The 24,559-nt window shown below is 39.9% G+C and overlaps 1 protein-coding gene across 1 annotated transcript in view; it reads left to right on the plus strand.

The window, feature by feature from the left end:
• The window catches only part of LOC109932073 (ras-related protein Rab-10), a 43,585-nt gene that overhangs the window by 14,561 nt on the left and 4,465 nt on the right, over positions 1 to 24,559 (plus strand). The window contains exons 2-5 of the mRNA XM_048597129.1: positions 10,644 to 10,704; positions 15,468 to 15,606; positions 19,584 to 19,673; positions 23,678 to 23,779. Of these exons, the coding sequence (XP_048453086.1) occupies positions 10,644 to 10,704; positions 15,468 to 15,606; positions 19,584 to 19,673; positions 23,678 to 23,779 (392 nt within the window). The remainder of the gene's footprint in view (positions 1 to 10,643; positions 10,705 to 15,467; positions 15,607 to 19,583; positions 19,674 to 23,677; positions 23,780 to 24,559) is intronic.

Genomic DNA, 24,559 nt, shown 5'->3' on the forward strand with positions numbered 1-24,559 from the left:
TCCCTGTTATTTCTGTACTTATATTGATTGTTTAAACTTTTTTTTCCCTCTCTTTTGCCCTTAACTTTCTATTATTATTCTTATTATCGGGATGCTTTTCGTGTTTTGCAGTTTGAAGGCAGATAAGTGCTGCAACTTCCTGTTTCCCATTATTAATTCTGCATCTCTCCCTCTAAGGAGGAACATTTACTTTGTTATTCTTTTATTTTATGCTTGGAACAGCATGAGGCCACAGCTGGAGTACTGTGTATAGTTTTGGTCTTAGAATTTAAGAATGAATATATTGACATTGGATGCACTTCACAAGAGATTCATTAGGCTGATTCCTTAGATGAAGCGTTGATTTGAGAAGACCAACCAAATAGTTTACAGCTCAATTTATTGGAGCTAAGATGAATGAAGGGAGTTGAAACATCCAAGGTAGATGTTGAGAAGACGTTTCCACTAGTAGAAGAATCTCAAATCGGGGGACGTAGTTACAGAAATAGGGACTGTCATTTAAAACCAAGATGCGAGGGAATTTCTTCTGAGGGTAGTGAATGTCTAGAATTCTGTACCCCACAGATCTGGGGAGGTTAGATCACGAGAAGTATTTAAAAAGAGAGTAGATTGATTTTTGAATTGAGGAGTTGAGGGCCATGAGCTGTTGGCATGCAAGAGGAATTGAGGCTGGGGCAGAGATAGTAGGAACTGTCGATGCTGGAGTCTGAGATTAACAACGTGTGGAGCTGGAGGAACACAGCAGGCCAGGCAGCATCAGAGGAGTAGGAAAGCTGACGTTTTGGGTCTGGACCCTTTTTTCAGAAATGGGGGACGGGAAGTGGGCTGGGGCAGATTGGCCATAGAATGACATGGCTCATTTGAGGAGCTGATTGGCCTACTCCTATTTCTTATGTTGTGTTTTTTGTTGTCTTTTTTCGCTTTTTCTCCTAATCTAATTCATCTCTATCTCTATATTTGTTTAGTTATCCTTTGGTTTTCAGATCTTTTTCAATCTTTAGGCCCAAAGATACTTGGAGGGACAGGTAGTGTTTAGGAGGTGGGGAGGCTACAGAAGGACTTGGACAGGCTAGGAGAGTGAGCAAAGTGGCAGTGGGAAGGTGTGAGGATATGTACTTTGGTAGGAAGAATAGAGATGTAGACTATTTTCCAAATGGGGAAAGGCTCCAGAAATCTGAAGCACAAAGGGACTTCAGAGAAACCAGAACTAGGACTCTCGAGGTAAATATACAGATTCATTTGGCATCATGGGGAGGCGATGGCCCAGTGGCATTATTGCCGTACTGTTAATCCAGAAACCCAGGTCATGTTTTGGGGACCCAGGTTCAAATCTCAACATAGTAGGTGGTGGAATTTGAATTCAATAAAAATCTGGAATTAAGAGTCGAATGATGCCCACTGCCAATTGACCATTGTCGATTGTTGGAAAAACTCATCTGGTTCACTCATTCTTTTAGGGAAGGAAACTGCCAACCTTACCTGGTCTGGATGACATGTGACATCAGATCCACAGCAATATGGGGTGGGCAATAAATGCTGGCCTGGCCAGTGATGCCCACATTCATGAATGGATTAAAAAATACCTAGGAAGGCAAATGCAAGAGATCTAGAGTACAAGAGCAGAAATGTACTGCTGAGGCTGGAGAAGGCTCTGCACTTCAAACATTGTGACCAGTTTTGGCCTTCATTTCCAAGGAAGATTGTACTGGCATTGGAGGGGGTCCAGAAGACGTTTACAAAAATGATCCCGATCATGATGAAATTGTCATGAGTAGCGTTTGAGGACTCTGGGTCTGTACTTGGAGTTCAGAAGGATGAGGGGGCGATCTGATTGAAATTTGCAGAATTCTAAGTTGCCTAGACAGAGTGAATGTGGAGATGTTTCCATGAGTAGGAGAGACCAGGACTTGAGGGCACAGCCTCATAGTGAAGGGGTGACCCTTTAGAACTGAGATGAGGAATTTCTTCAGCCAGAGTGTGGTGGTTCTGTGGAATTCATCACTGCAGAAGGCCATGGGGGCCAAGTCATTGAGTGCATCAGATTTTTTTTGATTAGTCAGAGTAAGCTGGTTGGAGGCACTAAAATGTGAGATCCTTGGGGTACAAAGCAGAGGCATCCCCTCCAAAAATTAAGAATGGTGGAGCCAGATCTAGATCCCAATGGTTGCCTAGAAAAATATAGGGGAAGATTAAGCAGAAAAAGAGAGCTTGATAGTCACAAAAATCTCAATGCTGGAGATAGTCTGTAGGCGTATAGAAAGTACAGAATCAAGCTTAATAAAGAAATAAGGAAATGAGAGGGCATGAAAAAATATTAGCAAATGAGATAAAGCAAAGGCCAAAGTTGTTTTTTTAACCAGTGTATAAAGAGCAGAAAGATAGTAACAGAAAAATTGGGACCTATCAAGAGATGAAGGGAACTCGTGTGAAGATGCAGAGGATATGGGAAGAATTCTAAATTAATTTTTATCTCTGTATTCACAAAGGGAAGGAGTGATATGGATTTAATAATCCATGAGGCGTAGTGCGAAATATTGGACAAAATAATTGAGAGATGAATGTTAGAGGAGTTGGAATCCTTGAAAGTGGATAAGTTGCCAGGGCTGGATGGATTGTTCCCTAGTATGTTGAAGGAGGACAGGGAGGAAATAGGTGCTCTAAGGATTATTTTCCAATCTTCACCAGACACCGGTGTGATACTGGAGGAACACAAGTGTGGTTCTGTAGTTTTAAAAGGATACAAAGGAAATCCCAACCAATATTAGGCCAGTTAGTCTTACTTCGGTGGTGGACAAATTCTTAGAAGCAATCCTGAGAGATTAGATAAACTATCACCTAGAAAGGCATGGGATAGTGTGCAGAGGACTGAAGGTTTGCAGAGGAATATAGATATCTTCAGATAGCAAAGTTCTGGCAGATGGAATTCTACGTTGATAAATGTGAAGTCATCCATCTTGGTAAGAATAACCATAAAAGGACCTATTATTATATGAACAGTAAAAAAAAACCTGCATGCTGCTGTGCAGAGGGACCTGGGTGTATGAATCTCAGAAGGTTAGTTTGCAGGTGCAACAGGTAATTAAGAAGGCAAATGGAATTTTGTCCTTCATTGCTAGAGTTTAAAAGCAGGGGGGTTATGTTGCAGCCATATTGGGTACTGGTGAGGAGTACTGCATGCAGTTTCGGTCTCCTTACTTGAGAAAGGATGTACTGGCACTGGAGGGGGTACGGAGGCGATTCACCAGGTTGATTCCAATGTTGAGAAGCTTGGCTTATGAGAAGAGGCTGAACAGACTGGGATTATATTTGTTGAAATTTAGAAGAATGAGGTGGGGATCTTAGAAACCTATAAAACTATAAAGGGAGTAGGTAAGACAGAAGCAGGGAGGTTGTTGGAGGACATAGCCTCAAAATTAGCGGCACCAGATTTAGGACTGAGTTGAGGAGGAATTTCTTCACCCAAAGGGTTGTGAATCTGTGGAATTCCCTGTCCAATGAAGTAGTTCAGGTTTCCTTAGTGAATGTTTTTGAAGCTAAGGTTTTTTTTTAACCTTTTAAGGGTTATGGTGAGAGGGTGGGTAAGTGGAACTGAGGCCACAAAATGATCAGCCATGATCTTATTGAATGGCAAAGCAGGCTCAAAGGGCCAGATGGCCTACTCGTGCTCCTGGTTCTTATGTTCTTACAGTCAGCATGGCTTTGTTGAGGGAAGGTCACACCTTACAAATTTGATTCTCCTTGTCTCTTCCTCAAAGAATTCAATGAGGGTAGTGCAGTGGATGTTTTCTACATGAATTTTAATAATGCACGTGACAAGGTCCTACATGGCAGACTGGTCAAACAAAAATGAAATCTCGTGGGATGAAGTATAATGTGTCGAATTGGATCCAAAGTTGGCTTCGTAACAGGAAACAATGGGTAATGGTCAATGGCTGCCCTTGCAAATGAAAATTTGTTCCAAGAAGTGTTCTGCAAGGTTGGTGTTGAGACCAGTGCTGTTTGTTTTATACATTAATGATTTAGATTTTAATGTGGGGAACACAGCTGGGAAATTTGTAGACGGCACAAAAATTGGCTGTGTAATGAATAGTGTAGGGGATAGCTGTAAGCTCCAAAATGGTAAAGTTGGGTTGGTGGAATGGGCAGGAAAGTAGCAGATGGAGTTCCACTCTGACACGTGTGAAGTAATGCATTTACGGAGGTCAAACAGTAAAAGGGAATACCCAATAAATAAAAATATACTGAGCAGGTTGGATGAAGCAAGAGATCTTGGCGTGCAAGTGCACAGGTCCCTAAAGGTAGCAGTACAGGTAGATAAGGTTGTAAAGAAGGCATACGGAATTCTCTCATTCTTCATACATTGTCAAAAGTATAGAATACAGAAGTAGGCATATAATGATAAAAGTGTCTAAGACACTGGTGAGGCCACAACTGAAGTATTGTGTGCAGTTCTGGTCACCACATACAGGAAGGACATAATTTTTCTGGAGACGATGCAGAGAAGATTTACAAGAATGTGCGAAGAGCTGGAGACCCGTAGCTACAAGGAGATACTAGAGAGGTTGGGGTTGTTTTCCTTGGAATAGAGAAGGCTGAGGGGTGACATGATTGTGGTATACAAAATTGTGAGGGGTATATATAGGCAGGTGGAACATGCTTCCCTTGGTGGAGAGTTCAAAAACCAGGGGTCATAGATTCAAGCAAAGTGACAGAAGGATTTGGGGGATGTGAGGAGAACTTTTTTTCTTATGTGGAGGATGGTAAGTGTCAGGAATTCGCTACCTGAGTTGGTTGTGGAGGGAGAGACCCTAAAATCTGTCAAAAAGCACCGGAATCTGTGCCTCAAGTGCTGTATACTGCAGGGCTACGGGCCGTGTTTAGGAAGGTGGGATTAGGAAGGGGATCTGGGTGTCTTTTTGGATCAGCGTGGATATCCGAATGTTCCTCTTCTGTGCTATGTCATTTCTATGGTTCTATGGGATGAAGAGTTAGAGGGAGAAGGTAGGAGAATGTGGTTCAGAGACCTATCAGCCATTGCTGGTGCAGTCTTGATACGCTGACTGGTCTAATTCTGCTCCTGTATCTTGTGGTCCAACGGCCTGCCCTGCAGCCTTGAGTGTTTCTATTTTAATTCACTGCCACAGAAGGCTGTGGAGGCCAGGTCATTGAGTATATTTAAGACGGAGATACATAGGTTCTTGATTGTCAAGGTTTAGGGGGAGAAAGTGGGAGCTTGGGGTTGAGAAACTTGTCAGCCATGATTGAGTGGCAGCGCAGACTCGATGGGTTGAACGGCTTAATTTCTGCTCCTGTGTTGTATTGTCTTATGGTCTTATTTTAATTTGATAACATCTTTAACTTCCTTCACTCACTGCAGATTGATGCATCCTTTTCATGGAATCTCTACAGTTTGGAAGCAGGCTATTTTGGCCCATTGAGTCCACACCAACTCTCGAAAGAACATCCCACCCAGACCCACTCCCTACCCTATTCCTGCATTTCCCATCCTCGACACTATGGGCAATTTAACATAACCAGTTCACCTAACCTGCACATCTTTGGACCAGGTTATAGTCAGACAAGTTTATTTAAAGTCACAAGGTTTTTGAATGCTGCTCCTTCAGTGCTCCAAAAGCTTGTGGTTTTAAATAAACCTGTTGGACTATAACCTGGTGTCGTGTGACTTCTGAGTTTGTCTACCCCAGCTCAACATAGGCATCTCCATGTCATGTTTCCCAATGGAGCATATCATTGTTTTTGAAATATTTCTTAGATCTGTCATTGCTTCACTAACAGCTGTTCAAAAGACTTTTGTTTCTTTTTATAAATTACTCTACTCTATTGTTAGTCAGCTTACCCCTTTCCACATACAGTTCTGTGTATCTATAATCTGCTTGCTTCTGTACTTTATTATGCACTTGAAAACCTCTCTTTGCACTTTTAATGTCAACTTTCAAAAACCATCCAAGTAGCTGAATTTAACGTCCTTTTTTCTTGTGGGTAGTTTAGTCTTCTACCAAATGATCTCTTTTTGAAAGCCCACCCATTGTATCTTTACAATTGTATCTGCAAATCCTTGCCCATGAAAAATGTTACACTTGCCTCATTCCATTCCTCAGAATTAGATCTGCTTCTGTTCTCAATAGTGTGGAAACAGTGATCAAGAAAGTTACCCAGACATTTTCCAAAGTTACTTCCCTCCCTTGCACTTACTTTTTTCTGGTCTGTATTAGGAAAATGGAAGTCTGATGTTAACTCTACTGTTTTAAAACTTTCCAATGCTTGGAAATTGTATCCTCAAACTACTCGCCACTTTTCATTTGTTTGTATACCATGTGTCATTAAAGTGTTTGCTTCTAACTCAAACCAAATCAGTTCTGCCTTTGAGTCCTCCAGCACATATCATCCCTTTACACAGAATCTTTGAACAATACTGTCACCTCCCTATAATTTGTTTCCTCATTTGTCCCTCTTAATTGTGTTGTAGATGGAATGTATCCCATTTTCTTTTTGCTTATTTAAACTATGCTGCTCTTATTGTCACTATTATAGCCCTATGAGCAGCTTGTATATACGAGTATAATTTGAAGTATATATTTGGCATGTCCTGAAAATGGAGTGGAGAAACTTAAGATTGCCATTTACCTGACATATTAAGCAATAATGTTGGTAGTGAGTTTCTGATGAATGCAAATAACTTGCAATTGGAGAGTGCTGTAGTTTCTACTGGAGTGAGTTTTTGTACAAGCTGGAAGAAGGCTTTTTGGTATTGTCTGAATTTGTTTGTCCATTTATGAAATGTTTGCAAAAGTAGTGTTGGGGCATTGCCTTTAACTGCATAAGTGCAGAAAGCATGCCTACTCTGACGTGTGTCTAGAACCAGGGGACACAGTATCTGAATAAACGGGGCAGAGGTAACATTTAGGGCAGAGGTAAGTAGGAACATTTTCATTCATATAGTGGTGACTGTTTGGAGTTTTCCACCTTTAGGGGGATGTGGAAGTTCAGTCATTAAGTAAGTTGAAGATCGAGGTTAATAGGTTTCCAGTAACAAATGACATCAAGGGATATTTTGACAGTGCAAGAAAATGACAATGAGGTCGATGATCAGCCATGATCACAGGTGCCTGTATGGCCAATTTAGCTCCTAAGTTCCTATCTATCCAACAATTTCACAGCTATCATAATTAAATTAGAGTATTGCTGCAAACATGTTTTGTCAAAGCTTTTCCTCTTATATTGATATTTCTCATGAATTGTCCCAACGTAAAGTGAAAAAACTTATTGTAAGATGAGAATACAGATTGGTTGGCAAGTGGACTCGGGTAGATGTGATGCCATGGAGAATGCACAGTTAGATGATTAACGATTGACTACTTAACTTTGTTTAGATTTTAAACAAAGCAGGTTGACTCCGATTGATCAAAGTGTTGCTCTGAAAAACTAACCGGAGTGTGACTTACATTTTTTTCGGGGTTGAAGCAGAAACTATATGTACATTGTGCCATTCTGTTTGAAAGGGGCCTTGTATATTAATATATGCAGCTTCCAGGACGCACAAATGAAACGCAATGCAAACCTGATGTGGAGGCACCAGTGTTGGACAGGGGTGGCCAAAGTTAGAAGTCATACAATACCAGATTATAGTCCAACAGGTTTATTTGAAATCACAAGCCTCCGGAGTGCTTTGAAAGCTTGTGATTTCGAATAAATCTGTTGGACTATAACCTGGTGTCGTGTGACTTCTGACAATGCAAACCTGACTGACAATTCTATTGTTTCAACTCAACAAAACAGGTGGAAGTTGCGCTGTTGTCGGCATTGCACTGTGAAGTGAATCAATTAGAATCAACTTGCCTAATTTAAAGCTTGAACAATGCTTGACAGTTAACAGTTAGACATCATCTAACTGGTGCAGCCAACCAGTCAGTTCACTCTTGTGGTATGAATGTTATTTTTCCTTTACATTAAGACAATTTTCTTAGAAACACCAAAGAGTGCAAGAAAAGCTTCAGCAAAGTATCTGTTGTCAGCAGTACTCAATTTCTGTACTACCAAACAGCTATTGTACAATGCCTCTTAGGCAGTGGTAGTGTGTACCTACTCCTAGACTGGGAGACCTTGTTCAAGTCCCACCTGCTCCAGAGGTGAGTAATAGCATCCCTGAACAGGTTGATTTCAAAAACAAAGTAAATAAGAAAAACTAGTTAACTGTATTTTGAATGTAAAGTGACTGCTACAGTTGTTAACCTTACTGTTGATGTGATAATATATACACTTTTTTTATTATTTGCAAATGTCGATAGGGAGCTGTCTTTCTGATTTTTACACTGTATAACTAGATAATGTCAGAAGTCTCACGACACTAGGTTATAGTCCTACAGGTTTATTTGAAATCACAAGCTCTTGAAACGTAGCCCCTTCAGGTGAAGTGAGAGGGAAGCACACAGACACAGAATTTATAGGCAGAGAGATCAAAAGATCATACACATGATGAGTCGAATAATAAGTCTGCAGGTGATCAGAAATGTTAGATGGTGTGAGTAAAGTGTCAACAGCTGAATAACAAGCAAACGGATGCCTTATAATCTGATTAAATGAGGCAGAGAGATAATTACAAAAGATTAAAAATAAGGTGGTGCTGGAGACAAACAATATGACTGGAATAACATGATGGGTATAAGAGTCATATGCTGAGGATCTAACCCAAGTAATAAATAATCCAAAACTGTATAAACTAATTAAGGTAGAGAGATCAAAAGTTATCCAGGTGATGATGTCAAAACAGGATTGTAAGAACGATTTTACAGATACAGAACAGCGTGGTGGGGTCACATTAGCGTGACATGAACCCAAGGTCATGGTTGAGGTCATCTTCATGGTTCCGGAGCTAGGCTGTCTGTTTCTGCATGGCGATTCTGTGTTGTTCTGTATCTCGAAGGCTACCTTGGAGGAGGATGCTTACCCAAAGATCGGAAGCTAAATGTCCTTGACCGCTGAAGTGTTCCCGACTTTGTCCACCCTATTCCAACACCTGCACCTCCACAACATAACTAGATAGAGAGTAATTCATAATTAGAGCACTGTTTTGATTTCAGACTTCTACTCTTTTCGTATGGGTTGAACATAAATGATTTCTTACTGTAACAAATGTACCGCTAAGTTGTATTCATAACCAGTGCTGAAGTAATTGGTGGAATGAACCATTCTGTCTCCCCTTTAAAAGGAAGATGCTGCCAACAGTAAAGTTTGCATAGATTTCCTTTTTTTTAATATTTCCTGATAGATGGATCAGGACGAGGTGGCAAATTAGTTGTTGATCTTGAGGGATTTTCTGTAATTCCTCTTTATTAGCTGTAAAATTATTCAAACATCTGAATATTTTCCTTGAGGGAAGCTACTTTTAGCTTTCATTAATGGAGGGATTGAGTTCAAGAGCCGTGAAGTTATGTTCCAGCTATACAAAAGCCTGGTTCGGCCACATCTGGAGTAGTGTGTCCAGTTCTGGTCACCTCATTACAGGAAAGATGTGGAAGCGTTAGAAAAGGTGCAGAGGAGATTTACCAGGATGTTGCCTGGAATGGAGGGAAGGTCTTACGAGGAAAGGTTGAGAGAGTTAGGGCTTTTCTCTTTAGAACGACGAAGGATGAGAGGTGACTTGACAGAGGTGTACAAAATGATCAGAGGTATAGATAGAATAGACAGCCAGAGACTTTTTCCTGGGTTAGAGGTAGCTTTTACGAGGGGACATAGTTTTAAAGTGAGTGGAGGTAGATATCGGGGAGATGTCAGAGGTAGGTTCTTTACCCAGAGAGTGGTAGGGGCGTGGAATGCATTGCCGGAGAGGGTAGTGGAGTCGGCCTCATTAGGGGCATTTAAGTGGCTATTAGATAGGCATATGGATGATAGTATAAGGTAGCGGTGGAGGTTAGATAGACCTTAGGTTGAGGGTAGAAGTTCGGCACAACATGGTGGGCCGAAGGGCCTGTACTGTGCTGTACTGTTCTATGTTCTATGTACCCAAAATTCAGATGAGGGAGTATTTGCATTGTAATAGCTTACTCTGTTCTGCAAGTGATGTGAAATATTTGGATGACATTGCATTTTTTAAAAGCTCTGATTTTTGGATAATTTTCAAGTTGTTATATTGTGTAGACAAAGGCCAAATTCATAACCTCATTGTTAAGAATTATTTTTAACTATACCTGTAGGCCTATGGCTTTGGGGAAAAAAAAAGGGAATTCTTAGAGTCAACATGTGCTTCGGTGTTCATTGATTTAATTTGCCAGTTTAAGATTATCAGCTTTTTTTTATCTGTAACCTTTTCTGTTAGCAGCCTAAAACTCTAATTGAGAACTTGTTTTCTAAAGAAAATAACAGCATGTTATTTATGAAATGTAAGTTTTTAAATCAAAATTTGTAAGTTTTTTTTAATGGGAAGTAGTGAAGATATTAAATAGAATAGTTATAATTTTCCTGTTTTAGCATGCTCAAGTTAGAATCCATTCTGCTGTCAAACCCAGCAGATAGAACCAAGTCAATCTTAAGTTGAGTTTAAACTGTTAGTTAATCTGAATCCTAATTAATTTAAAACTCTATGAAGTTTTAAAGTATTTTTAAAATTGTTGCCTTCACAATTACAGGAATTGATTTTAAAATCAAAACGGTGGAACTGCAGGGAAAGAAGATCAAATTGCAGATATGGTAAGTGGTGAACTTTTACGAATTACCTATCAAGGAAAGGTACTTTTGTGGCTGGATACAGGTAATGGTAAAGAAGGAGAAAACAGTAGGTGACTACTCTATTGGTTTAAAAACAGAAGTTGCTGGAAAAGCTCAGCAGGTCTGGCAGCATCTGTGAAGAAAAATGAGAGTCAACATTTTGGGTCTGGTGACCTGTCGTCAGAACCCTATAAACTCCATTGGTTTAGTTTTCTGAAAAATACAATACATTTGAAAACCAACTTGATTTTAAGTCATGTTCAGAAGATTATTGCAATCTTTTAATGTACTCCAGATTTTTCTAAAGAAATAAATGCAATTATAACTTATTATACCACAAACTCGATCGACACTGCAATTTTGGAACTCCCCCTCTGTGACTTCATTTCTTCCTCCTACTGCTGATTTATAGAGTACTTTACCTCTTCTCTGTTTTTGAGCATTGTTCTCATTCTGTTAGTTGGTTTCCCAATTATATGTCAATATTTAAGGTCTGTTATTATAGTGCTCAATCAAATTTAATAGTAATATTCATTATGTACAATTCTATAGTACACAAATTAGTCATTTGGCCCAGGCGGCACGGTGGCTCAGTGGTTAGCACTGCTGTCTGACAGCGACCGGGACCCGGGTTCGATTCCACCCTTGGGTGACCATCTGTGTGGAGTCTGCACATTCTCCCCGTGTCTGCGTGGGTTCCTTTGCGTGCTCTGGTTTGCTCCCATAACCCAGAGATGTGCAGTCGAGGTGGATTGGCCATGCTAAATTGCCTGTAGTGTTCAGGGATGTGTAGATTAGGTGGGTTATGGAGGAATGAATCTGAGTAGGATGCTTTGAGGGCCATTGTGTACTTGATGGGCCGAAGACCTGTTTCCACACTCTAAGGATTCTGTGATTCTATAATCTTTGGTGATTATGCTTTATGCAAGTCTCCTCTAAATCTCCCACATATACTTCTATTCCTTGCTCCCTGAGAACACGTCCAGCTTCCTCTTGAGTAATAATCAGGTCACTCCCTTTTTCTGCTAAGAGCCACCAGTAACATTTGAAGCTCTATAAGCCCCCCAGTAATGGGTGGGAAATTGCAAAGCAAATTTGTAAGGAGATCTCTGATATCTGGAGGAATGATAGAATGTAATGTGAGAGGATTTTAACTTTCCAAACTAGCCTGGGACTGCCATATTGTTAACTGCTTGGATGGAGAAGAATTTAAATGTGTAAAAGTTTTCCTATTCAGTATGTGGATGAATCTACTAGAGAAGGAGCAAAACTTGACTTTCTCTTGGGGAATAAGGATGGCAAGCGACTGAGATGTCAGTGGGGGAGCACTTTGGGTCCAGTGATCATAATTCTATTAGTTTTAAAAATAAAAAGGTGGTAAGGAAAAGCTAGAGAGGTATAGATCAGTGAGTCTGTCATTAGTCGTGGGTAAATTGTTGGAGGGGATTCTGAGGGACAGGATATACATGTATTTGGAAAGGTAAGGACTGATTAGGGATAGTCAACATGGCTTTGTGCGTGGGAAATTGGGCCTCACTAACTTGACTGAGTTGTTTGAAGAGGTGACAAAAAAGATTGGACATCCAATCCCTGTACACTTGCATTCCCCATGCAGATGGCCTAAAAGCCCTCCGCTTATTTCTTGCCCGCAGGCCCAACCAGTTCCCCCTCCATCGACACCCTCATCTGCTTAACTGAACTCGTCCTTACCTTTAACAACTTCTCCTTTAGCTCCTTCCACTTCGCACAGACTAAGAGGGTGGCCATGGGAACCCGCATGGGCCCAAGCTATGCCTGCCTCTTTGTAGGATATGTGGAACAGTCCCTCTTCCGTAGCTACACTGGCACTATCTCCCACTTCTTCCTCCACTACATTGATGACTGTCTTCTCTCCCACCTATCTGGTCCTCCCACCTCACTGACCAATCCCCACTACTCCTTAACCTGCACTCACGTACCACCATCCCACCTACCTTTCCCCAGCCCTACCCCTCCTCTCACTATTTATTTTGGAGCTCCCTTCTCCCTCCCCATTTCTGAAGAAGGACCCCGACCCAAAACGTCAACTTTCCTGCACCTCTGCTGCCTGCCCTTCTGTGTTCTTCCAGCTTCACAATGTGTTGAAGGCAGAGCAGTGGGTGTTGTCTAAATGGACTTCAGCAAGGTGTGCGACAAGGTTCAGCACAGTAGACTAATTAGCAAAGTTAGATTACATGGAATCCAGGGAGAGCTGGCCATTTGAATACAAAATTGGCTTGAAGATAGGAAACAGAGGATGGTGGTGGAGATTGGTTTTTGGACTGGAGGCCTGTGACCATCAGCGAGCCACAAGGATTTGTGCTGATTGCATTGTTTTTGTCATTTTTTGTCAAGGAGCAATGTTTTCACGCAAAGGGTGTTGCGTGTGTGGAATTAGCTGCCAGAGGGAGTGGTGGAGGCTGGTACAATTACAACATTTAAAAGGCATCTGGATGGGTACGTGAATAGGAAGGGTTTGAAGGGAGATGGGCCAAATGCTGGCAAATAGGCCTAGATTAATTTAGGATATTTGGTCAGCATGGATGAGTTGGACTGAAGAGTCTGTTTCCGCACTCTACAACTCTTTGACTACTTCCATACAATGTACAGTTAAGTGTGGCTTTTTGAAACATTATCTTTTTAGAAATTGAGGATGATTAATATTTTGGCTGTGCAGTTTTCAATCTGACTTCCTTTGGACCAGTTATCTAATTTGTTTGTGGAGCATAAACAAATAACAATTTTAATTAACTCCCAAATCTATCTTAGTGATATTTATTCATTATTCATTATTCATTTTATATTCATTGTATTCATTTTATTTTTGGCGGATATTATAGCATTTTTCCTTTCCTGTTGTACTTGCTTGTTCGTTTATCAGTTCTAGTAAACCATAAACGCTAATATCCAAATAACATAGAACGTAGAACATTACAGCGCAGTACAGGCCCTTCGGCCCTCGATGTTGCGCCGACCTGTGAAACCAATCTGAAGCCCATCTAACCTAAACTATTCCATTATCATCCATATGTTTATCCAATGACCACTTAAATGCCCTTAAAGTAGGCAAGTCTACTATTTTTGCAGGCAGGGCATTCCACGCCCTTACTACTCTCTGAGTAAAGAACCTACCTCTGACATCTGTCCTATATCTACCACCCCTCAATTTAAAGCTATGTCCCCTCGTGCTCGCCATCACCATCCGAGGAAAAAGGCTCCCACTGTCCACTCTATCTAATCTAATCCTCTGATCATCATAAGAACATAATAACATAAGAACTAGGAGCAGGAGTAGGCCATCTGGCCCCTCAAGCCTGCCCCGCCATTTAATAAAATCATGGCTGATCTTTTTGAGACTCAGCTCCACTTACCCGCCCACTCACCATGACCCTTAATTCCTTTACTGTTCAAAAATTTATCGAGCCTTGCCTTAAAAACATTCAGCAAGGTAACTTCACCCGCTTCACAGGGCAGGGCATTCCACAGATTCACAACCCTTTGGGTGAAGAAGTTCCTCCTGACCTCAGTCCTACATCTGCTTCCCTTTATTTTGAGGCGATGCCCTCTAGTCCTAGTTTCCCTGCTAGTGGAAACAACTTCCCTGCCTCCACCTTATCTATTCCCTTCATAATCTTATATGTTCCTATAAGATCTCCCCTCATTCTTCTGAATTCCAATGAGTATAATCCCAGTCTACTCAGTCTCTCCTCATAATCCAACCCTCTCAACCCTGGAATCAACCGAGTGAATCTCGTCTGCACCCCCTCCAGTGCTAGTATATCTCTTCTCAAGTAAGGAGACCAAAACTGCACACAGTACTCCAGGTGTGGCCTCACCAGGACCCTATACAGCTGCAGCATAGCCTCCCTGTTTTTAAACTCCATCCCTCTAGCAATGGCAGACAAAATTCCATTTGCCTTTTTAATTACCTGCTGCACCTGCAATCCTACTTTTTGCGATTCATGCACAAGGACATCCAAGTCCCTCTGCACAGCAGCGTGCTGCAATTTTTTACCATTTAAAGCATAGTCCATTTTGCTGTTATTCCTACCAAAATGGATGACCTGGTTAAACTGCTCAGGATTACCCCTTCACTTCGTAAATAAACAGTTGTAATAATTCTTAATGTGTATGTTACATTTGTATATGGAAGTTCAATTGTACGCTATAAAAAAGGAAACAGCAGGCCAGAAATGTCATAACATGCAATAACAAATGCCTTCTCGTTCAGTATCAAAATGCCATTATAAAGTCAAAAATTTTGTAAATACACCCTCGTTGGCATTTGCAAAATAATAAAATAATTGCATCAGTATTGTAATTTAGGAATCTGGATTAGTATTTTTTAGTATTGTACTGCTCCAGTCTACTGTACTGTACTTGGACAAGCATTGCTGTCTATGGATAATTGTGCCACCATTAATGTATGACATTTGCTATCTAAACTTGAGCAATTTGCTTGGGGACCAAGCCCCTTTTCCTGACATGCGGGTAAATATTTGGCTGAGGTACTGACTCAAAGAATTTTAGCTTAGACTTTAATTGCAACTGCATGACTTTAAAGTACAGGCAAAAGTTACACTTATTTCAAAATGTTCTAGTTTTAAGCCTGTGTTGATGTGATGCTTTTAATTTTCTAAAAGATACGTCATAGTGGGTTATATTGAGTAAAAGTGCATGCAGTTTTTTTAAAAAAGGTCTGATAGTTGATTTTACTCATTTTGAAGGGACACAGCAGGACAGGAACGATTTCACACCATCACCACTTCCTACTATAGGGGAGCAATGGGAATCATGCTAGTCTATGACATCACAAATGCCAAAAGCTTTGAAAACATCAGCAAATGGCTGAGGAACATAGATGAGGTAAGATTACTGTTGTAATTTTATTACAAATGTTGTTTTATGAAGGAGGTTCTTTTGTCATGGGTGGTCTTGTGTGCGGAGTTATTTTAAGGTTTGAGAGTTTCTGCAATGTCTTGAATTTGTCATACAAAGTTGATTTTGTGATTGAGTTGGTGCTAGCTCCACAAACTAATTCATGTGCTTAGAAAACTGGTGCATTCCAACATAGCCAATACAACCTTAACCAAATAATAAAACTCCAGAGGCTATATTGAAGTAATGGATATAAAAATGAAGTCATATTTTGGTTGTTATGTTCGCAATTTAATTTACCACTGTCAGCGCCACTTTTTACGAAGGATAATAGATTTTGGAAGCTTGACACCATTTTAGGTGCAAATAACAAATTTCCAAAATGCACAAATTTAAGGAGGCAGCTGGAAAATGTAATTTGTTTACATAACTTTAGTTCAAGCTCAGACCAGTATGTTTCAGCTGCTATGACGCCTCACTGCCTTAAAGGTGCTATATAAATCCAAATTGTCAAAATAGTTGTTTGAACTAATTGGTACTAAATCATAATTTGCTTAACAGATTTTCATATTTCCGGGATACATTCTGGTAGAAACTTGGTAATTTGATAAAGCACTTGCCCCATTCAGGACTAAGCATTTCTTAAGCATCTTTTGTGATAATTGTAACAACGATTTTAGTTTATTGGCAACCCCTGACAAAGGGTTTTGGTCCGAAATGTTGACTTACCTGGTCCTTGGATACTGTCTTTTGCAGCCCCTATCCTATAGATCCTGGTTTCCAGAATCTGCAGTCCTTATTGTCTCCAAAATCATCCTTCTGTTCTGGTTACATTTCCAGTTTCCGTGGCTTACTACAAGCAAAAGCTATTGTAATAATGTTTTGTGCCTTATTTCAGGTTCTTAGTGTGGGCAATTCTCTTATATATGATGCCTGTTCTTTGTCACTTGGTATTTGTATACGACTGCTGCCTAATGCTATGTTAATTAAGTAGTACTTCCAAAATTAGCAATTAAAACCATGGTTTCTCTGGCTTTTGCCACATTCAAGAAGTAGAAGACTGGGTACCTCAATTAGTTCATTAATTGCTTATAAACGTGCAGCACAGATGCTTAGGGTTTTAAATTAACCTTCACAATATGCTGTCAAGTAGGTGTTGAAATTTTAATGTCGTGCACCATGCAATTTTTATTGACTCTTCTGGAAACAAAATTGCTTTACATCAGAGTATTTAGGGTCATCTCATTAATGAAATCAAACTTGGGAATTTGATTTTTGTGGGTGGTTTTGGAAATGTTTTGTAATTCCATCCACCTGCACTTAAAGTATGATTTGCCTCAGATGTTCATAAACCTGCAATAAATTACAATGAGCCAAATGTTTCCGGTCATTTCCTGGTATTTCTGTCCCCAAAAAAAGTGCAGGATTGTAAACAATGGCAACCTGGAGTACCCTGATGTCCTGAAAAACAAATAATCTTGGGCCATTTTCCAGGACATGATTAGAATATGTTCCATAAAGAAAGCAGTTGAGTCAATACCTAATCGCACTTTATGCTGCTTTGGTCGTATCCCCCTGATGACAAATTAATTACAGATTAAGAATATTTTATCTATAATTTATTGAGAAACTGATCTTTATTCTGCTTTCTCAACCTCTCTCAGCATCCAGATATTTAAAACATTTTCATTCTTTTGCCTCCACTGCAGTGACTTACTGAGGGGAGGCGATGGCCTAGTGGTATTATCGCCGGACTGTTAATCCGGAGACCCAGATAACATTCTGGGGACCCGGGTTCGAATCCCGCCATGGCGGATGGTGGAATTTGAATACAATAAATATCTGGAATTAAGAGTATAATGATGACCATGAATCCATTGTCGATTGTCGGAAAAACCCATCTGGTTCATTAATGTCCTTTAGGGAAGGAAACCGCCATTATTACCTGGTCTGGCCTACATGTGACTCCAGACCCACAGCAATGTGGTTGACTCTGAACTGCCCTCTGGGCAACAAATGCTGCCTAGCCAGCAATGCCCTCATTCCGCGAATGGATAACAAAGAAAAAAGAAACAACTTTTTGACAGTGGCCTTGACCATGTTCGCTTATCCTACTTCTTGTGGTTCCAAAATTTAATGTTTGTGTCCATTCACACAGCAGAAGCTATTTTGATTGTATTCAACATCAGTAGCTTGCTTGGCAGAAAACAAAGCCTGTTTGTGGGAAGAATTGTAGAATTTAAATGGAATAGTGGCATGTTAGGAAGAGTGGAATTGGTAAAGTTAACAACAGAAGATTACACAGTATGGAGCTGGAGGAACACAGCAGGCCAGGCAGCATCAGAGGAGCAGGAAAGCTGGCATTTCAGGTTGGGGCCCTTCTTCTGAAGAAGGGTCCTGACCCGAAACGTCAGCTTTCCAGCTCCTCTGCTGCCTGGCCTGCTGTGTTCCTCCAGCTCCACACTGTGTTATCTCAGACTCCAGCATCAGTAGTTCTTACTATCTCTAACAGAGGGTTACAAAAGTTTTAAACTTCTGATCAAAAATGGTGGGATGGCAGGAAAGGAGCTGAATTCCAGAAATGAGAGTGACTACACTTGGCAAAAAGGAGCTAGAGTAAAATCAAAGTCAGTGGGAGTTACTAGGTGCAGTGAACTGTTCTTGATGCTCTCTAATTGCTGGACTTGTACATAGCACAAAGAAAGATGGCAGGTGTTGGAGACTGATCTTCTTAGCTAGAGGGCATGATTGCAGGGTAACTCAGCAGTGCCGTAAAGGATTGACCATCTTTAACTTTATCAGTATATTTTCGCTAGTCATATTGGCAGAAGTGTTCTGTTCTGTTGCCAGCTGTACAGACAAAAGAGAACATTGAAACTAGAGCTCATAAGTGGCAAGTAACAATAATGTCACACAGGTGCCGTGTTAGCTGTCTCCAACAAAAGAATATTAGGATTGAGTTTGGAGGGGTGGAGTAATTCCTTTCCTGGTTTTACTCCTCCACTGGCCGTTAATAAAACTCGAATTATGAAAAGGGCAGTGATATTGTCAGTTATACAGATATGAAGCTGTGTTTGGTTTAGTATCAGAAAATTGCAAAGTTTATTTAACCAATAAATCATTCTAACAAGACTAGATAAGTTAGATACAGGAAGGATGTTCCCAGTGGTGATCAGAACCAGGGGTCATAGTTTAAGGAGTTTAAAGAATAAACAAACCTTTTTAGGACTAAGATGAGGAGAAATTTCTTCATCCAGATGGTGATGAGCCTGTGGAATTCTCTGCTACAGAAAGTGGTTGAGACCAAAACATTGTGTTTTCAAGGAGGAGGTTGATTTAGCTCTTGTGGCTCGAAGCATCAAGGGATCTGAAGGGAGAGCAGGATGAGGGTATTGAGCTCGAAGATCAACTGTAATCATATTGAATGAGGCAGTAGTTTTGAGGCGTTGAGTGGCCTACTCCTATCTTCTATGTTTCTGTAAATAAGAATTAGTTTATGACAAATATACTCAAGCAAAGATGCAAAGATTGTTAACAAAAGGGTTTTGATGAAACCTTTCTGATGAACGGTCTAGGCCCGAAAGGTCAGCCTTCCTGCTCCTATGATGCTGCTTGGCCTGCTGTGTTCATCCAGCCCTACACCTTGTTGTAACAAAAGGTTCATTGTGCAAATGGATCCAAGTACCATTTTGAAAACTAACACATGCAAGCAAATGGGATTAATTCAGCTTAGGAAACGTGGTTGGCATGGATGAGTTGGACCAAAGGGCGCATTTCCATGCTGTACGATTCAGTGACTGTACTTTCTTTGCTTCATTTGTTGATCTGATTGAGAAGAAAGTGGTAATTTTAAATCTGTTCTAGCAACACTAACAGTTCTTTTCCACGTGGGGGATTGGGAATTTGGAAGCATAACATGGTTGGTTTAATAATCAGTAAACTGACAACCAAAACCTATTTTTCAGCATGCAAATGAAGATGTAGAGAGGATGTTGCTAGGCAACAAATGTGACATGGAAGACAAGCGAGTGGTGCTGAAATCAAAAGGAGAGCAGGTAATTGCTTGTGCAGGTTTTTGTTTTAAAATATTAATGATTATTGTGTTCTCTATGGACTTTTGCAACAACCATTCCTTGGTAAAAGGGAGAATTGCAAGACCTGAGGGCTGCAGACAGATCTCCACAATCTAACATTCTGTATTTCTTCTTGAAATGTTGGTTTTAGTTCTGTATTAACACTTTTTGTTTTGACTAGGAAGGCTGTGTCATGACCTCCTTCATAGACTTAATGCTACTTAATGGAGTCTGATACTTCATTGCCGTTCTGAGAAAATGGTCCTCTCTGAGGTTCTGTATTTTCAGTGAAGTGTTAATTCAAGGCCCCATTTCACCCCTTAGCCAGGCACAAAAGATGCATGGCACTCGTCAAAAAATGGAGACAGTGTCCTGGCTAAAGTTTAATTGCTTAAGTAACAGAACCTAAAGTAACAGTTTTTATTATTGCTGTTTCTCAGACCTTTCAGTACGCACGTTGTTTACTGTTTCCCTACAATGCAACAATAGCTGTACTTTCATCATTCCTTTCAGTTGCTCATCTTGCATTGAAACCATGAGCCCTTTGGGAGCTTAAACCCATGACCGTTGACTTTACCTAAGATCAAACTGTAAGTGTTTCTGATTGAGGAGAATGCTTGATACGTCTTGGTGCATGTATAATCAGTAGGCATATAAGGTTGTAGACATGCTCGCCAAGCCAATGGATTTGCTTGCAAATATTTTGTCACCCTGCTAGGTAACATTATCAGTGCACCTCCAGTAAAGCGTCTGTGTTCTGTCCCACTTGTTATTTATATGCCTTGGTTTTTTGGGGTGTTTGGTATCACTTCCGGGTGACAAAACGTTTGCAACCAAACATATCAGCTCGGCGAGCATATCTACAACCTCATCCACAATCCGAACTACAAATCTCAAACTTTAAAGTAGGCAAATATTAGGAAGAATAGTGTTATGGGATTCTGGCTTTCTGCTGTGTTCTCTTCAGTTTGAAGTTTTTGTTTTTGAATCAATGGTAAAATAAATAATGATTTATATTTGACACATGATTACTTTCTTTCTTTGTAATGCATCTCAGACTTTCCTCTAGTTGACAGTAGTATTTAATACCTGTACATCCGCTCTAAAACTGTCATTTTCAACCTTGTGATGGGTAGTATGCGAGACATCCCAGAATGATTCCATTTTTAAAAATTTTCGTATGAAAATACCTGTCCTTCATTTTGATTTATTGTCTCACGTAACCAAGTGCAGTGAAAAGTTTTGTTTTGTATGCAGTGCAGGCAGACCATAACATACGAAGAACATAGGGTGAATAAACAGAGTGAGGAATGCAATGTTATGTCTGCAAAGAGGTGCACCAAAAGCAAGATCAAAGTTGGATTTGAAATTTGAGAGGTCCGTTCAGAAGTCTAATAAGAGCGGGGAAGAAGCTGTTCTTGAATGCTTCTAAATGCTAAATCTTTAATGCTTCTAAAGAAGCACTTTGTGATTGGAGCTCTTTTTCTTTTCAGTTGATTTTCCCTGATATTTATGAAGTCATTCAGTATAGATCAAATGTTGTCTTTAATTACTTCAATTTTGAAGTAATTACTTTTCAAACCTGTTTTTGCTCTAGTGATTTTAAATAGCTGGAAGTGGTTACTTCGAAATTTATACTGTTTCAAAGATTTCAATGCAGGCAGTCCAAATGAATTGTGCTTTTTAAATTTCTTTTCCTTTCCTTTCCACCCCTCATTGTGTGCTGATTATATATTTTTTTCCCTTCAATCACTCTAATTTTAAGTTTTCTTATGCTTATTATGTTTATGCTTAATTTACGGTGTCCAGTCCAAATAGGGCCTTTATGACCTTTTGCAGCCCTTATGTTTGTTCCCAGCCCATGTCTTTGTTTAAGCATTTTGGATGTTATTTTATATTTTCTTCTGGCTATTTCACCTCCTTATCTTCCTTTCCCAAGCCAAGGTGGAAGGGATCATGTATGCAGAGAACATAAGCATTGATGAGCTGAGCAAGTGTTGTCCGGAAACTAAACCTGGCTTCAATTTCGTGTGTTCTTTGGTGGAATCACTATACTGCTTTCAATCAATATTCTGGATGAAGCTGTGTTTTATTTTAATTCATAATCCAGAAATGCACTCTGCAGTTACTGCCTTTGTATAGTTAATTTGGCTGCAGAGATACCTATTGGGCATATGAAACCTATGTCCTTTTCAGGATCTTGTAATTTGCCAGTTACCTCCTCAATATTACAAATACAGAGTTTGAATTTTTGTCTTCATGATGCAGAGTTAAACCAAGGCACCTTCTGTCATCTCTAGCAAATTTCAAAATAGCACATTTAGATGTTTTAAGACCAAGGGAACTATTGTTACTGTGCTGGCCAATGTTTATTTCTTAACCATAATTTTTATACAATCTGCTGTCTTGTTGCTGTTGGTCAAGTTGTACTGTGTGCAAATTGGTTGCTGTGTTTTCTGTGTTGGAACAAATGATCATATTTAAGTTACTCCATTAGTTATAAAAACTGCTGGCCCTAAAACACAATATGTAAATATTCTCTCAAAACTAATAGCAATGGTATTAATTTCAAGATTCTGTTCGTTTTGTCTTTTGCGTCAATTCTGATGCACTTTCTTTCTAATTAACCGCTTGCTCTGTTACAGGGGAGCAGGATGGATGCTTTGTTTGTTAATATTACTTTTTTTTTAAACAAGTGTGAAACATTTTGTTTTCTTTTGCTGCCTCGCCTCTACCTGTGCTAGAAGGAAGCTAATTAAAACTCAGTGGATGGGTTGCTTTTATGCCTATGGCATCAACTATCTAAAAGAACAGGAAGTTGGTTGTTGGATGCCAATCAACTTTGCCCCAGGACACTGCTGCAGGTGTTTCTCTAGATAGTGTCCTTGTCCCAATCATTGTCAGCTACAAATATCAATGACCTTTCCTCTATCATAAGATCAGAAGTGAGGATGCTGATTACACTGTGTTCAACATGTCACAAGTCACTTTAACATGTGCTGCAAGACCTGGACATCATTCTAGCTTTTGCTGTTATGCAATTAATCTAGAGACCCTTGTAATATCCTAGGGACTTGGTTTTGAATCCTGTCCTGGTAGATGGTGAAAATTGAATTTAATGAAAAAAGAATCTGGAATTAAGAGTCTAGCAACGACCATGAATCCATTGTCGATTATTGGAAAACCCACCTGGTTCACTAATGTCCTTTTAGGGAGGGAAACTAGCATCCTTACCTGGTCTGGCTTACATGCGACTCCAGACCCACTGTAATGTGACTCTTAAACTGCCCTCTGGGTAATTAAGGATGAGCAATAAATGCTGGCCTCACCAGTGACATCCTGTTCCCATGAATGAATTCAATTTTCATACCAGCTGTGGTAGTTCATGGAGGTGTATTGCTTCACCTTGTCCCATGGATGCTGTGTGGTACTATTCAGCATATATATAATCGATTTATATCTCACCTGTGGATTCTTTTTGGCCTAAGGCTTATGAGCTTCTTACTTGGGACAGAAAGAGAAATCTGGAAATTAAAATAGGGTTATGGTAATGGAATGATTAAAATTATGTTCCAAGTATATTCATTGGAATAACACCCAGCCAGTGCTGTCCATCGTACTATTTTAATGAAATTACAGGGCCAACACTCAGACCAGTCATTGTGGGATTATGACTGAAGTACTTCTAAACCATTGTCAGGTGTTTTGCTTGTGGAGTCTGACTTCTGGGATAAAATAACCCTATAATCAGGTTTGAACAGTGTAATTAAACTTTACCTCTTATTAATAACATCAACTGAATCTGTGCCACTGTTACACCTTATTTCACATGTGTCTAATACTTGCCGTAATTGCTGAGCATCAAATGTAAGTGCATAATGAAATATTTTACGGTGGCTTAACATCAATGAAAGCGACTGGGTGGTTTGTTCATTTTGCACATACTTTGATATCCTGTGTGATTTGGCTAATTTGTTTTGTTCTAGATTGCCAGAGAACATGGGATTAGGTTTTTCGAGACTAGTGCGAAAGCTAATATCAACATTGAGAAAGCATTCCTCACATTAGCAGAAGACATACTTCGAAAGGTAACTATTGATGAGCTGATCTGTGTTTGAGCAATTAGTAGGCTGTTAGATTCAGATTGAAATTCCTCAGCAACCTCTTGAAAGAAGTTTGAAACTTACTGAATCAAATTGTCAGATTAGAAAATTAGCAGTTATTTAAGAATTGAAAACCATTGTCTAACAACATGAAAGTGAACAAGTAATCTGTAACCATATACAGACTGCTTGTTTCAACATGTAACAACACAGAGGAAATCCAAGTTGCATTTTTACTTGGTTGCAACCAGTGTTGGAAGGGTAGATATTCTCTAATTAACCTGTTCAGTGGTGTTATTGCACACTTCTGGAGCAGTTGGGACTTGAATTTGGATCTTCTGGCTCAGAGATAGAGACATGCACTGTTTCTTTTCTTCTCCCAACTGTTCCATTGGCCACGGCAAATGTTCAATTTAAACAGCTTGGTGATGTGACCAAGTATATGGTTCTAACACAGTTGAGTTCAGTATTAAGAGCAGGTCAGCCAGGTTTCTTTCAGCAATAACAAATACAGCAAATGTTTTATTAACCAGCACCTATGGGACCAGGAGTGTGCCAGTTGATCAAATATTCCAGATATTCAAAAGGTACAAATAACGGCAGTAAACCCTAACCAAGCAAAGCTTCGAGTCATCAGCATCCCTCAAAAAAAATCTGTTAAAAACATCAACCCCTTCTAAAATCAATGTTAAAACTCAAATAATGGAAATGTAATGCAGCGGGGTATACACATCACTGTTATACTTTATTTACAGCATAAATACT

This window comes from Rhincodon typus, chromosome 5 (genome assembly GCF_021869965.1).
Source record: "Rhincodon typus isolate 14 chromosome 5, sRhiTyp1.1, whole genome shotgun sequence".
NCBI lineage: Eukaryota > Metazoa > Chordata > Chondrichthyes > Orectolobiformes > Rhincodontidae > Rhincodon > Rhincodon typus.